General features: G+C 37.5%; 1 protein-coding gene and 1 long non-coding RNA gene across 2 annotated transcripts in view; one reads left to right on the forward strand and one right to left on the reverse strand.

Moving 5' to 3' along the window:
- Positions 1 to 872: 872 nt before the first annotated feature.
- On the reverse strand, positions 873 to 4,462 carry LOC110153787 (arrestin domain-containing protein 3-like). Its single transcript, XM_020917712.2, has 6 exons — positions 4,078 to 4,462; positions 3,916 to 3,973; positions 3,578 to 3,725; positions 3,362 to 3,458; positions 3,024 to 3,280; positions 873 to 2,942 (listed from the first exon to the last, which is right to left on the reverse strand). The coding sequence occupies exons 1-6, from the start codon at positions 4,331 to 4,333 to the stop codon at positions 2,406 to 2,408; spliced, it is 1,353 nt and encodes a 450-aa protein (XP_020773371.1). The 5' UTR covers positions 4,334 to 4,462; the 3' UTR covers positions 873 to 2,405.
- A 164-nt stretch (positions 4,463 to 4,626) lies between these two features.
- Positions 4,627 to 16,165, forward strand: part of LOC129411208 (uncharacterized) — a 244,771-nt gene continuing 233,232 nt past the window's right edge. The window contains exons 1-2 of the long non-coding RNA XR_008633188.1: positions 4,627 to 4,765; positions 6,673 to 6,813. This is a non-coding gene — a long non-coding RNA (uncharacterized LOC129411208). The remainder of the gene's footprint in view (positions 4,766 to 6,672; positions 6,814 to 16,165) is intronic.

Consider the following 16,165-nt stretch of genomic DNA (forward strand, 5'->3'; position numbering starts at 1 on the left):
CTGAAGTTGTTTCTATGGCATAAAGCTGGCTAAGTACCTCCAGCGCACCAGAGTTACCAAAACCAATACAAGGATCCAGTGTATACTCCAGTATTCATCAGCAGAAAAATGGTAAAAATCATTGAAAAACACTGGTACATACTACAATCTTCTCCAGGTTTGAATGGCTTCACATCACCACCTCGAATCATCTAAGAGACCTCCAAAACTGAGTCAAATGCTGGTGAGGGGCCACCTGCCACCAACCACTCTGCCCCACATTTTGCTGTCTGTCCCAGAGGGCAACTATCGGTGTGGACACTGTACACAGTGTAACTTTACTCACAAAACACATATTTTCAATCATCCCAGTTCTGGAAAAAAATAAAAAATCAAGGGAGTTATTACCTGCAATACCAACAATGTGATCAGTGTGCTAAAATGGCAGAACATTTGGCATTCTTATCAAAGTGAATTAGATTACCTGTTGATCTATTTCTGAATCCTCTTCTCCTTTGACATCAGACTATAAAATAATAATAACAAACTAATAAAATAACAAAGACCTCTTAATTTTAGGGGTGCTGAAAATAATTTTAGGGTCTAGACTCACCCCTGGTGTTTATGGGCAATGTTTGATGGGTGTGTGCAAAATACACAACAATGTCTTCTTAAGTGCCACATTATGGGGATACAGGAAGTTTAACTGTAAATTAGGCAAACCTGCATAGGGCCTATTGCATGGTCAGGTCAGGGGAATCTTTAAGTTAAATTTCAAGCCTTTTTGTTTTTAGGGTCTTGTTGTGGGATTCATGTTAGGATTAGGTCATAGTACTAGAACGTCATGATTTTAAATTCTCTTCAAACTTGAAAAAAATCTTTATTCACAAATATCAATAAATGACAAGGATGTTTATTATAATACTTGACAGGTTTGGGTCTATATGTGCATTGCTATATCACAGCCTATGGTTCACATCAAACAAATCTAAATAGTGTGTTCATTTGAGTCAGTAAATAACCTGAAAAATTATACACTCAACATTCCAGTTTTCTTGTATAATGTTGTACACAAAAATATATATTTTTATGGTAACAAAGGCACTGATTTGTTTTACATTCAACAATACACTTATTTTTATTCCAAAATAACATCTGTAAAAAAACAAAAAAAAAACAAAAAAAAAAAAAACATGGAAATTTGCTGATGCCATACTTTCAGTATGGCATATTTCAGTATACTTTCTGTTTAACTCTAAGGGACATTTTCTAACTTATAAGGCTGACATGAGTGTTGAGCTTTTAAGCTTTTTATTACTTGTCAGGATTCAGGCTCTGGTCCACAAACCTACCCAATTTTATTCTTTAAGCTTGGTTTTATATCATAAATTGTATTTGATTCAACCACCACATCCGTGAGGTAAGTGGCGTCCAAATTTTATTTTTTTTTTTCAGACTTGTTTAACTTGGCCAACATATACTGATATGCAGTACTCAGAGTTATACACATCAATCAATCAATCAGAAAAGACAAGAGCAGAACAAGCATAGAAATCCAACATGTTTGAATCAGTAAAGTGAGATCCGGTAGTTCCATGTTTTTCCAAAACAAAAGATTCTGTAATAATGTTTGGGCACTTTTATTTTCTGGCTTCTGCTCCAAACCACAATTTCTTCTGACTTTGTGCGAAAAGTATATGAAGGTAAGCAGAACACAATCTTTGTGGTCCTTTCTACTGACAACACATCTTTAAGGGTTGAATAGTAGCACCACTTTCTGAAGCTATACTGTAAATATTTATGACAGGGTAGATTTAGCACTTTATGTCTGTTCTTGTTTCATGTTGATAGCCCCAGTAATTGTTCTTAGCTCTTAGTCATAAACCAGGCAATCTGACTAAATCTGAATCTCAGAGTTAAACAGCAAATTCCACCATATAATTCTGACCTGCCCTACAACACAATATAATATGGCTACTATAGGATTGTCAAGTATGATATCACAGTTGTTTGACACAAAAAAAACATTGCATAGAACATTGTGGTAAACATAATTTGGTAACATATGTTATATATGAAAATGGTGTCTAGAGGTAAACCAGAGTATGCTTATCACTGTGCAGCTTTAAATTTAAAGCATTTTACAAAGCAGTAGAGATAATAAATCTGTCCAAAGGCCAACATGAATGATTTGAAATTCCATTGCACCTGAAAAGTAGCCAAAGTTTTGAAATCATCAGGTAACAGTCCCATAAACATCCTAGAATATTATAATGTCATAAGAACCTGGCATATCAAGTCAACAAATAGACTTGATAGGCTGGGTAGTTAGGCCACATGTAAAACTGCACACTATTACTACTGTTTTATTAGCTAGCTAGAACAGTTAATATGATATTAGCAATTTGATCAACAGCAACACTGAATTACTTTGGACGAGGATTTGAACCATTGGATGAGGGGAAGAGGATTTCATATGATGGAGGTTCCTCATCTGTTTGGGAGAGGAAGTTTTCAGTCATCATAGGGGCAGAAGGGACACTTACTCCAGAGGGGAGTGGGGCAAAGTGATCATTTTCTACTTCCAGTGTATTGTAAGTTGGTGGCGTTGAAGAGAATTGAGAATGTGCCTGGCCAGAGGAAGGTGGATGAAGAAGTGTTGCTGGAGGAGGAGGGTGAAGAACAGAGGCTGATGATGATGAAGAAAATGGATATCCATATGCGTTTATCTGCTCAGGCACAGAACACATGCTTGGAGCTCCAGCGTACATTGCAGCACTAGCTGGGTATTGAGAAGTGGCTGATGTAGCTGAAGAATAAGGACTAACAAAAGATACTGGAGCAGGGAAGTCACTGGTGCTCGGGCCTCCAATAGCGCCACCTGCAGTATGAGGACTATCCCAGAAAAGGACTACTGGAAACACAATCTCTGGGTTAAAGGAAAAACTGATGTCCAGGGATGCCTGTAAATAAAAATAAATGTGAGTACATGTTCAATATTCAAATACAATAAATTAATAAATTAACAGTATTAGTGGTTTTGCCTTAATGCGGTACTCCACTGAAAGTATGTCACAGTTTTGAATGGACAGGGGTGTATCGGGAGGAATCGTCAATGAAAATGTGTGTTCCTTAAGAGTTTGGGGTTTAACACACTCTCGGTATTCTCTGCAAATTACTAATTTGTCATGTTTAGTATTTCCCTTTACTCGATACTCCACATCTTGAATGAAGCTGAATTTGGGTGTTGCATCTTTGGATGAGGAATTGTTGATCTTTGCATTTATCAACACAGAATCACCTAGAAGGATACATTACTGCAGTTAAAATAACTTTTACTTCAAGACAACCAGGACAACTTTATAGAGGACCAATATCTTACCTGGGACATAACCTCTCCTGTCGACTGTAACATCCATCTGCACAGTTCCTTTATTGAAAATACCAACTTCCTTATTTGTTGAGCCTACTTGTTGGAACTAGAGCACAAAAAGAGTTGGCTGGCTTTATAAATAATTTAGTAATCTTGGCAGTTTAATATGAAGTGTTATAGTTTCTTCCTGTCAAATTAACTGTAACCAAATGACACAGTACTCACATTCATTCGATTAATATTAGGAAATGCCTTTGTCCGGAAACAAATCTCTTTTTCATCTGTACGGTCAAACCTCCAGCTTCTACACAACCTCGCTTCAAGTTTGTAAACAACCTTTCCAGAACCACCTCGAAAGGATGATGGCATGTTTCTAAAAAAATTAAAATATATATATATATATATATATATATATATATATATATATATATATATATATATATATATATATATATATATATATATATATATATATATATGGAAAATATTATAGCCTGCATATTTATTTATTTTTCTCATAATATTTTTGCATTAAAGAGGTGTAACTGAATTTATATACTTACCCTAATGGTATACCGATGCTGAATTTGAAAATATGAACCCCTGCGGGAAGTCTGGTGTCTATAAAAGTAATAAACAACTTATTAAGTATCTTTATTTTCAACAGACCTAATATAAGATGTGACCACCTAAGATGACTAAAATTAGCACGAGACAACGCGTACCTTTAGTCTCTTGAGTGATGAGAAAATGCTTCTCCTTAAACAATCTTCTGTTCGCGCTGTAGGTATGAGAGTCTTCCCCATGCTGTTCAGTCCAATGAACTTTAACATCGCCTTTAAGTTTTACGGAGAGGCTTTCGATCTTGGTTTGTTTTTCTAGTTCCAGTGTAACCTTTCCCGTTACTGTATCGCCCTCCGAAAAGATCCCATAATTGTGTAAGTCATCGTAAGTTATCGCAAAGTTTTTCAGGGAAGGCATTTTAAAACTAGGCCACAAGAAAACAAAAAATTAAAAAAAAAACGAAAGTAGCATGCTAGTTAGCGAAAAATGAAAACATGATCTTGACAATCGTTGGCCCACAGCACTGGCAAGACCACGCCTGTGATCGTGTTGAGAGCAGCAGTGGAGAGTGTCGGTCTTTGCTGCCATCTGCTGTGCGCTCAATGAAAGGTCAACTCAAAAGGCCCTCTGAGCGCGAGGGGAACACCAACACGTGCTGCTTACGGTGCCTTCACGTCCTAAAATAATTATCGTAATCACTATAAATCGACATCAAAATTGCACAAGAACACCACCTCACGTCGTAATTACCCCTGAAAAGATGGAAGATGTTTATGATACACGATCTAGCGAGATGAGATAAACTTTGACCTTTCATCATGGCGGAGAGCAGCGAAAGTGTCGTGAATGGTAAGCACTAACCAACCCTAAACCCTAACCCTAAGTATTTCATTCTGTTAAACGTTTTCTGCTGCTGTTAGCTGGTTAGTGTGTAGCCTGCATAATGCTGTGGTTTACATCATTTTAACTTCGCCATTTACGCTTATTATTAAAATAAGTAAAATAAATGATAAAATATAAAAACAATACAACAACAACAATACAATGCAATAAAATATGAAAACCCAAGTAACAGGTCACGGTCCGATGTGTTGTCTCACTGCGATAACAAAAGTAGTTGAACACAAGAAACTCGTAATTTCCACTTCACAGTTGGAAAGGTTAATCTTTCCCATACCACGTGAAGGCAGCATTAGCTTGTCTCATCAAGAGAGATTTGTCATCATCTGCCTTTTTAGAGTTCTTTTTAAGTTTCCATTTTCTTGTCTTTCATAAATACATGATTTACTTATAAATAACACACTTAATGAAAATATCTACATCGACGATTGGTATAAGTTTAACTGAATTTGAACTCAAGTTTCGCTGCTACTCAACAGAAACAAGCAAGAAACATAAACAAGATGTACACACAATAAAGAGTGATCCAATATCATACTATCACACATCAGAGCATTTTATAATTAAATATTACACAGCATTATAATATTGTGTGGTGTAAATTACAACCACCAAAATATAGCTGAATATTTACTGCACATCACGAGATAGTTTCCAACATGAATTTTTGATTTTGTGTTTCTTTTTCTCAAATAGGCTGGACAAACCCCAGTTGGGATGGTTGATGTAAATAAAACTGGAAAGAGCGCATGCACGGTTTTCTGTATTTTACCTAAAGAAATTTGAATATTTTGCCCCTATTATTGTTGGTAGGGATCAAATTGGTCAAAAATAGGGACACCTGGGGCATTTCTTGTATAAAACTGGGACAAATCACTGGTTTTGGATAAATCTGTAGGGACAGGGGACAAAACTGGGTAAATAGGGACATCTGGTCACACTAGCTAGACACTATCTTTGTTGAAGTGAATAAGTAAACACACATGTTAAAAGAATGGTGGTTTTGCAATTGATCTTTTAATGGCAAAGACTTGAATCACGCCCCTTGGTAGAAGCTCATTAATCGTGCTGCATGTGTGTGCACTTGCTGGATAGGTTGTATTGGAGAAAGGCGGCCTTGGTCAAGTCCAGTCTTTATTAAGATTAATGAACAGCTTGACATTTTTAGTCCTCTGTCTGAATCGATAATTTTAATACTCATGAGGGCCAATGGGGATCTGAGCTTGTGGAACACACATTGTGGCCACAGGGCACATGTTAAATGTCCAAGTGGTAATCAATGCAAAGAAATTAGCTATTGATCTCTTATAGTTTTGTAATAGGTTATCTATTGGTTTGCTCTTTCAGAAAATTCCAATATCAGTCGGATGGAATTGTGCTGGTAATATTGCTTATGGGAGTGTTTGTTTAGAGCATACTCTTTCCTGCAGATGTGTGTGGTCTTGGGCAGGGTCACGTTATAATTAGTAATTGTAATAAACATGTGAAGACAATAGTGATGTATGTTGACTATCTACCTTAATTGCAGTAAACGTAATCGAAGGTCTGCATCTAACATCTATAAAACTGTGTACAATTTAAAGGTGCTACAGTTGTATTCATGCAGATTTTGGGTTTTCTGCACTGGTATAGGTTAACATCGCATAGCAGCAGATACTTTACTAGAGTAATCGAGAAGAATCGGTATCAGAACTGAAAAAGCTGGATTCGTGTATTAGTCATTAATATATGTTAAGGCAATTGTATGTCAGGGAGGGAAATTACTACACATTGTTGATTTGGAAAGAAAACAGAAATATTATTTAATAATATATTGCTGTCTTAACCTAGCCTATTTTTGTTTGCACTGTGTACAGAGTATCTTGATAAACTGAACTGGATGGTTCTTCTCTGCTGGAGAAGTGGGAAGCTCTGACACAGTTCACTTTCATCAGGCTGGACCCAGTGAAGTTGCTTCCAGGAGGATCACATCACATCACTGCAAAGCTGTATGGAAGGTGCCATTTTCAATATTATATTATATTTTATTCTCTCTAGTAGGGATGCAAGAATACAGTCTGCACTGCTTTACAGTGCATTATTCATTCACAACACACTCGGTGGTGGAGAGCTATTAGACTGTTTGGCTGGCAGGCTGTACCATCAACTAATGCACACACAGCATTCATACTATGCAGTGTGGGTGAAGTGTCTTGCCTGAGGACACAACAACAGTTTTCACTAGAGTCACTGTTGCCCCACTGTGGCACCCGGTATTCCCAGCAGCGTCACATCCAAGTACTAACCAGACTCGGCCTTGCTTATGTTCAGAGAGCAGCCGGTATCTCAATATAAGTCGCAATACTGATACTGATGTTGAGTCACATATGTGTACCCTATTATATTGTGAGGATTGTATTGAATGATTTGATATTAGAGTGAGTATTGTTGCATCTTTACCCCTAGTTAGTGAGAAAATATTAAACTTTCCCTACTTGTGTTCTTTTAAAAATGCGTCGAGTAGACCAATAGAAGGTGGTGACTGGGGCTGTTCAGTCTTAACATTACACTAACAATTAGAAAAATAAATGTATGCTTCATTAAACAGTTTTTGTTTTCCCTAAAATATATATTTTTTGAGTAATACATTAAAGCAGAAAAGACTTTGATGAGTTTTGATTGGATTACTGCATTATTCCACTAGGTAATTGTACTGTGAGCATTTGCCAGTTGATAGAAACCATGACAACAGGAAAAGGGAGGTCCCTCCAGTACATTAGCTGACAGTAGTCATAAATCAGTAGAAGAGATAAGTCTTATAGATCGCCCCAACACAGGGATCCTATACCAGTGCCATCATTACAGGAAAAAGGTGACGGTTGTGATTGATTAAAATGGTGCTGGCTAGCTTAGGTTAAATCATGTTAAGTGATGTGACATTGCAGTTTCACATATCATATTTCTGTCAAGACAATGATGGTGGAAAGCATTGTCAAGGCATGATCTGACAACAGCAGACATCTGTGGGGACCAGGCTGGATTTATGGGAACGTTTTAGTGGTCTGAGGGAGATGAGGGAGAGTAAAAAGTGCTCCTTTTTTGTGCATTGTCACTTCCCAAGTGACTGTAAATTTTTCTCCAGTGCTGTTGGGAGTTGGAGACATTTACACATGCTGACAAATTGTCTGCTGTAAAAGTATTTACTGGTCTTGTTCTTTCTTTAACTTGGCTCCTTGCAAACACAACCTCAAAGTGTACCTTCTGCAAATGTATACTGTATAAAACACACCACTGAGCTCATGATACAATCCAGGGTGCTGACAATATGTTCATGAATATCCAACTTCTCAAAAAAATAAACCAATTATAATAATTGTCACTATGAATTATGTCTCAATTGTGTGAGAGTGAGAGAACATTTGTGAACATTTGGAGCTTTTGGCCCAGATAAGTGGAGCGTGTTTTGTCTAAGACAAAGATGTGTAAAATATTGACTTTTCCAAAGATAAAAAGCAATAGATTAAATGTGTTATTATTATAGCAATTAATTAAATTTATCCTTCTCCTACCAAACAAAACTTTTCTGTTATCCCTGCTTGCTAGGAAATCCCAAAAACCTGGTTTTGCCACAGGGTGGCACTATGAGACTGAGAATGTCAACAACATGTTAATGCTAGCGTCTCTCTTGCGGGGGTAGGTGGGACAGGGGAAACACACACTTGCCTTTCCGACAGAGCTATAATTTACTAATAGTGCAGGCCCGCCATTGTTGTTATCTTTTAATAGATTTGTATGAGGAAAAGCAGGTGTCTGTTGTTAATGTGTCCAATTGCCCACGTTGCCTACAGAATTTGGGGCATCCATCACTGTCGCGGCAGTGACACCCTGTCGTTCTACTTCATGCAGTGGGCCAGTCGGGCTGAGCTAGTAACAGATGAGGCTTCTCTCTCCTCCAGACGCCCACATTCACGCTGTTATGTGCTGCATGCATTATATACACACCACTCACACCTATAGCACATTTTAAAACTTGTAGTTCTTTCATCAGGTTTATAAATTTATTTTAGAAAAAACGGTAAGCATACTGTATGACCTTCCAGCTGTAGCCTGGGTTTGCCCTGTGCAGCTGTGAGAAGGGTAGACAGAGTTTCCTGATTATACCCAACAGTTAGAATGGTTTCAGTCTATGCCAGCACCACTTTAGATCAAGGCCCTTGATCTATTGAGTAAAGAAAAACAAAGGCCTTTAAGCAACAGAAAAAAAAGAATAATGTTTTAATAAAGTTTTTCCAAGCTTTATTGAAAAACCTTTTTAGTTTTTTATACTGAGCATTGTGCAAATAATTACATTTCGAGATTAAAATGTATTTTAAAACATGTTCTTTAATGGAAACTACTATTTTATTCATAACAATGTATAAGAACACATGTTTTGTGTGTTTTGTATCTTAAAACACATGTTTTTTTAATTGTGTTGTATTTTATAAAACTGCCAGTAATGTTACAATAAATACAGTAATAATAATAATTATAATAATTAATGAACTTTATATTACTTTAGTGTTTATAGTACACTTCCATAGACATATTTTGCTTTTAGGACCAAGGTCAGGCAGATGCAAGTGGCCACTTTAGTGAATGTATAATTCACTTGAGCTGTCAAAAATATGGCTGCTTATATGTGGGCAATTTTCACATTTTTTCTTTCCTTTTTCCTTCTTCTGTGGAGCCATCTGAGCCCATGAACAATTCAGTGTTTCTCATGTGTTTCATTGTCTTCTTTAATGTCTGTCAAGGAGCGCAATACACATAATAATTCTGGGAATGCTTGGGCCATCCCTCTGTATGACAACTTCAATATTTCTGCTCTAGCACAGTCCTGAGCTCAGCTTTGGTAATAATTTGCCGTTTAGCTGTGTTGTTGCTTTTTCTACAATTTCCCATTTGGAAAAGGTGAGGGAGCAGAAAACTGGGGGAAAATAACCCCTTGGTCTCTTTCTTTTGTGACCCCCAACCTTTAATTTAATTGGGCAGGCTGTGCTTTCAGTTTAGCACTCTTTGGCTTTTTAAGGTTAATAACAGGACAGAACTGTTTATGTTAGTATATTATGGATTTAACACTCACTCAGCGAAGCGTACCGCACTTGAAATATGGAGCTTACCTCTTGTCTTCCACCTCTCTCTGGCCCCAGCCCCCCAAAAAGACAAACGGTATTCAGAACAAAAGGAGGAGGGAAACCTTGCCAATTAGCCACTAATGAGACAAGCTTGTGAGGATATCCAAATCCTCAACGTGTTAACATTTACAACACATCCCTCCCACCACCTCCTGCCCATTCCCAACTCTCCCAACCTGCACCTCCCTTGTGTGCCCTTGCATCCCGCCTGTAGTAGGGCACCTCTTAGGCCCTCTGTGATTATTCACACATGGCCCTGGTGCTGCCAAAGAAAGAAACTGCTATGTGTGGCTAATGGAAGAAACTCTGCTCTCACACATGGCTGTAGTTCTTATCTCATTGTTTTTAAATATTATTAGATGATTTCTTTCTTTACTTCCTCATACATTTTTTTTCCCTTTACCACCTTATTGCTTTTTGCACATTCCTAAACGTTGCCCTGTCTTCTAAAGAACTGGACATTGGTCCAATGAGATGAGTGTGTCCCTTGCCAGCCGTTCTCAATTTTCCTTAATATAGTAAGGCCAAGAATTGGGTGGGTCGGTTGCGGTTGGGTGGCTGGTGAGGGAAACACATTTGATAAGTGAAAAATAATATGCCAGGAGAAAAGCCAGTCTTCCCGGTTGCCTTTGATATGCTTTTTATCAGAGATGCCGGTGTTGGAAGTGAAAATAAAATCTGCTTTTGTAATCACGATCTTTGGACAGCCTTGAAGGATTCGCCACTACTCTTTTTCCGGCCTCATTTTCTCCTGAGTGTTGGGAGCAAGCTTGGAATCTCAGCAGGGAAAATCAAATATGAGTTGGCCTGGAAGTGTTGCAGTAAACAGTGAGAAAACGCAAACACAGGCCAGATCAGGGAATATCATGCACCGTAATGTTTGGAGCAAAAGAAGAAATGTGTAATGGAACAGCCCAAACTCCACTCTCGCCTACACTGGGGACTTCTAATTGATTCTGTGCTGTGTTACTGTACGTCTTATGGCAACATGGACACTTTATTATGAAACAAAGCATACAAGTGTTAATAGGCCATTGTAATTTTGCAATACAGTTGGCCACGGATGACTGCTGCTTTATTGCGTTGGCTTTTTTTGAAATATTTTGAGGGCAGGAGGGAGTAGCACTTTGAATAAAGCTTAGCACTGACTGAAACAATTAAGTAAAACACAACTGAAAAAAAGAAGCAGTTGGGGAGCGCAACTAAATCTAGGGCTCAACTCGATATGTTATTTGTCAGGGGCAGAACGTCTGTGCATGTTAACTAAGTGTGCCACTGGACTTGGCCTGCTCATAATGCGTTTCTATACAAACACATTCTCTCCGGGATTTCTATTATTAATTCTGTCTGAACACATCCATAAATGAATAATGAAATAAATAATACAGTCGTTATTACTTTTGGCAGCTGGGTCATTTCTCGTTTCCTGTTTTTTTTTTTCCTACTTCTTTTTCCTGCTAATTAACTTTCCAAGGAATTGTCCCCCTTTTTTTTTAGCCAATTTTATCCGCGCACCACTAGACATATGAGTGGTTGAGGTCTAAATATATGAAAACTTGTGGGCAGACTTCCACAGGCTTTAATGTACTGTCTTAAAGATACAAATTAAATGTTTATCTTTTGTTTTCATAAATCTGTCTCGTGATCTGCACAATGCTGGTATTGACTTGAATGGTAGTGGTCATAAGTACTTATTTAATATTTGCCCTCTGGAATTATATGATATCAATGATGATTTTCTTCCCACTTTCTCCTCATTAGAGCCTTTGCAAACTTGTTCAAAGGGCTCCCTCATTTTTGTTGCATTTTACTGTTAATTAGTTTGCTTTGTAAGGTTAGACACAGGGACGGAGCAACTTTGGGAGTGTTGGGCTACCATCTGTGTGCATACGCTTTAACTACGTACAGATGGTGTGTGTGCGAGCAGGCAGGTTTCTTCATGTGTCTTCTCTCTAAGCATCTGTGGGGACTGCTTTGGTTTAACAAATATATGCCTTCTCACAGGTAAGTATAAGAGTCAAACACTGCAACTTGTCAGTCACACAACAAGCAGTGTTATTTATCAGACTATCTTTTGCTTTTACAGCCAAATGAAGGGCCAAGCGATAATGACAAAAATGAATCATTTGATATTTTTGGTGGATTATTTTGATGACTATATAAACGTGCCTGTAAATGTCTTGGCTTCTTTTGGTGTCTTTTGTAATGGTTTTTACTGTAGATGACATACATGTGCTTTTCTGTGTTTTATGTGGGGCTGCCTTGGTACCTTTCTTTGATGGGACAGCTGCCCTCAGATCTGTTGCAGTTCATTGCCTGATGCATTGCTACTGGGCATTTCAAATGACCCTCCCACAATTAAAACAGGGTTAGCAAAATGATTACTGGCCACCTGCCACATACTTTGTGAAACTGTGCAGTGGTCAGATGCAGTGTAACTATGTGACTTTTGGGCTGAGTTCCATGAAATTACTGCTTGTAATTAGCAATTAGAAGTACTGGGAGAAATCTCCTCCATCCTATTACATTTCTGGTAACTGAACACTAACGGAGTATGTTTTGGAATACTGCCATACTGTCTGTGGTTTCCAACATGTATATTTTCTCCTAAAGTAAGGAAATGTAAACACCTTTATTATCATTTAACTTCATTTGCTAATGCCGTACTGACAATATTGTAAGTTTACTGGCATTTTTATATTTATGAACGCTACCAAGAGACTTTGTTTTATACTTTTCAATTAAGACCACAATAATTTTGTAACAACAAGCCTGTCACGATAGTCCTTAAATGTCTGAAAAGTGGTCCAAAACACAGACAAAAAGATTGCTTTGTTCATTAGTTCCCCTCCTTCTCTCATTCCAACTCTCCCCAAGGTTCTATTAGGAAATAGATCCCAGGTGTTCGATAAGCCTGTAGTGGACATGACAGCAGTGCAATCAAGTGTATAAATTTAATTGCAGGCTCATTTTGTGCCGTTTATTAGCCGTTTAGGGGCACAACGCTCCACTTGAACCCTGTTATTGCCAGACAGAACAGCTGTTTGGTTCCTTACAGCTATGAAAAAGTAGCCACATGCTTATAAAAATAGTATTTCTATTTTGGTGATGCATAGTTTTGAATTCAAATTGATTACTATTTAACTAAGCCAACAAATGCATATGTGATATTGTTTATGAAGACTCAAACTGAGACTGCAAAATTCTCCTCAGGGATTTATTAAAGTTTTTCTCATTTGAATTGGATAAGTTTGGTCTCTTTGATGCTTACTAGACAACTATTGATGCAGACTTATTACTCTCTTACTGGTATTTTTCTATCTGAGTGAGTAATTCAACATTATACACAGGTTAGCCTTTTAAAGTACTGTACTACCTAAAATACCTAAAAGTATACATTTTAAGTATCTGTACTTTACTTGAGTACATTTTAAAATTGATACTTTTTATTTTTACTTCACTACATTTGAGAGCAAGTATCTCTACAACACTATGTTTATGAACTGGACTGAAACATAAATTTTTTTTATATTATTGTGTGAGATCTGCTGAAAAGGTTGAGGGACTTATTTTTTAACATGTTCATAGTTTCAGCAAACAAAAATATACAAATAAAAATATCTAGAAAACATTTATTCAATTCAGCACAATTCTTTATTAAAGTCACTGCAAGCTTTATTAGATCCAAAATCTGCGCAGCATATTTTTTACTCTTAAATACTTTTACTTAAGTAGATTCTTCATGCAATACTTTTACTTTTACTTTTTAACTTTTTTTTTGCTTCACTATATGTACTTTTACTTAAATGAGTACTTCTTCCACCACTGGCCTTTTATGATTGATACATTTATTAACAGTGAATTTGTAATACTTTTCAGAAAAGGCTTGAGTGGCCCAGTGCTCTTGGTGACTTTGTCCTGTTTGTAAGTGCGGCACACACGGTGGGGTTTGCAGATGTACGCTGCTGGTTGAAACCTTCTTCTACTACGACACCCCATTAATAAAAAGCCCAGAGAAAGCCGTGTTAATTGTTACCATGCACTTGGCCCCGGCATTCCTATAAATCAACCGACTAATTGCAACAAATTGTGGGCTGACATTAAGCTATGATTCCGAAACGGCAAATATTCATCAACATTGCAACCAGCGCCATAAAACACAGAGCGGCTATTTCCCTGGCCAAACATATATCTCCTAGCCTCCCACCAGCCCCAACAGCTATTAATTATGGATCTCTCTTGTCTTGAGCATTTAAGTGCTGCGTGGAGAGTGAATGAGATACTTGTAGACTATACAGGCATTTATGTTTCGCCATTAAGCTCACTGTACAATGTGAATACTTTGTAATAGGATTTTTTATTTACCAAAAACACTGGAGGCATTTTTCTATAATCTGATGCTCTTAATTTGTCTTTGAGCAGTCAATCTGAATGTAGTGAGCATTTAACCTTCTGCGCTGTGTTTATTGCGCACAGACAAAAAGGCTAGTTAAATCTCTGTGTGCACGCTCTGACAGCAGCCATAACTGTCAATGCAGGTGATCTATCTCACAGCCCCATGCATTACTACTACTAATGTTTCACCATCCTGCCACTTCCTCCTCGTGCGACTGGAAACACCTACAGTATGTTGGGAGTGCTGCTGAAGAGCCCGTCCTGCAGCTGTGCATCACAAGCTTAAGATGTCGAAGCCAAAGGTCACCATCTGATTTGTTATGTAGGAGTTCACAGAGAATTTTGATGTTCGCTGATCAATTCCACATCCAGCTTGTATATAAATCAATTTTGTATCCTGGTAGTTCTGTTCACAAATTGCCTTGAAGTATGCCCATTAAATCATTTCCTGTATGTATGCGCACACACACACACACACACACACAATTATTTTTTAAAGTTCTCAAATTCTAAACTGTGATACTATGGGCAATATATATACATACAAGGTAATAAATTAAGAATAGAAAAGTACAACAGAAACTTACATTTTATTCTTTTAAGAGTAAAGAAGAGTAAATGATGACTTTATTGCTTAAATTTACAGTCCATTCACATTTTGTACAATCCTTGAACCTCAACTGAGATACTTAAAATTCCATAAATGTGATCTGATAATTGTTATCAGGAAAATTCATGAAATACACATTTTTGTCAATATCCCCCACCACACAATCAGAGGGGATTGGGGTTGACTTGCTGAAGATCTTTAAAAAAAAAAAAAAAAAACTTCCTTTGACACTGTTAAACATTGACGGCCTTATTACTGCATTCTCTGATTCAGCTGGATGTGTTCAAGGATCTCCTCGGCGGTGAAAAAGGTCAGCTGCTCTTAGTTGTGCTCAGCTAGAATACTAATACTGTCCTTATTCAAATGATCTGCTCCAGCGCTTATTAAATTGATGGCCCGGGCGCTCTAATTTAATAGTGTTGCAGTCCAGAAGAGGGACACAGCTGCAGTCACCGATGAATTAGGTGCTTCTGAGGCAAAGTTCAAGCAGGAGCCCCCTTTTTTCGCTTTTGGGGTGCATTTTTCCCAGCAAATTAGCAGTCAACGGCAGTGTGCAATTAATTAGCACAAACCAGGAAAAGCTTGTCATTTAATAAGGTGCTTTTTTTTTTCCACTTACACCTCTCTCACACAGAAATATCTTCCCCCATCTCACCATAGCTCATTCTCCCATCAAATACCTTGTCCCCTTTTGTGTACATTTGTGTGTCCCTTTGTTCACGCCACTTGAATGCAATGAATTGATCCGTTAAATTAGTCTGCTATTAATACCATTTAATGTATATCTGGTTATGAGCAAGCAGGGGCTTGGAAATTCTCTGTGGCGTCAGAGTTAGAGCTCCCACTGGGTCGGCTGCCGAGAATGAAGATGGCCAACTGGCGGATTTCATCCAATAGCTGTAATTGGATAGTAGACTTAAAGGGTGTGTGTAAAGTGAACATTTTAAATATAAGGCACATATACATAATTTTTTATTATTATTATGAGGTTATTTTGGGAATGAGTGAATGTATATATTTTTAGTATTTTATAACAGAGAAACATGAAGAGCTGTCATTTGTATTCACATGTTTTTGTATTATTGTTTTTTTTGGTAGGAAATGCTATAGTACTTCTTTTTTCTCCTTCTGTCATGGTGTCAGTACTGCGTGACTGCTGAATGTGGTACACAAGGGCTCATAAATAAG

Source organism: Boleophthalmus pectinirostris, unplaced genomic scaffold, assembly GCF_026225935.1.
Source record: "Boleophthalmus pectinirostris isolate CB_2022bp ecotype Guang Dong unplaced genomic scaffold, ASM2622593v1 HiC_scaffold_4, whole genome shotgun sequence".
NCBI lineage: Eukaryota > Metazoa > Chordata > Actinopteri > Gobiiformes > Gobiidae > Boleophthalmus > Boleophthalmus pectinirostris.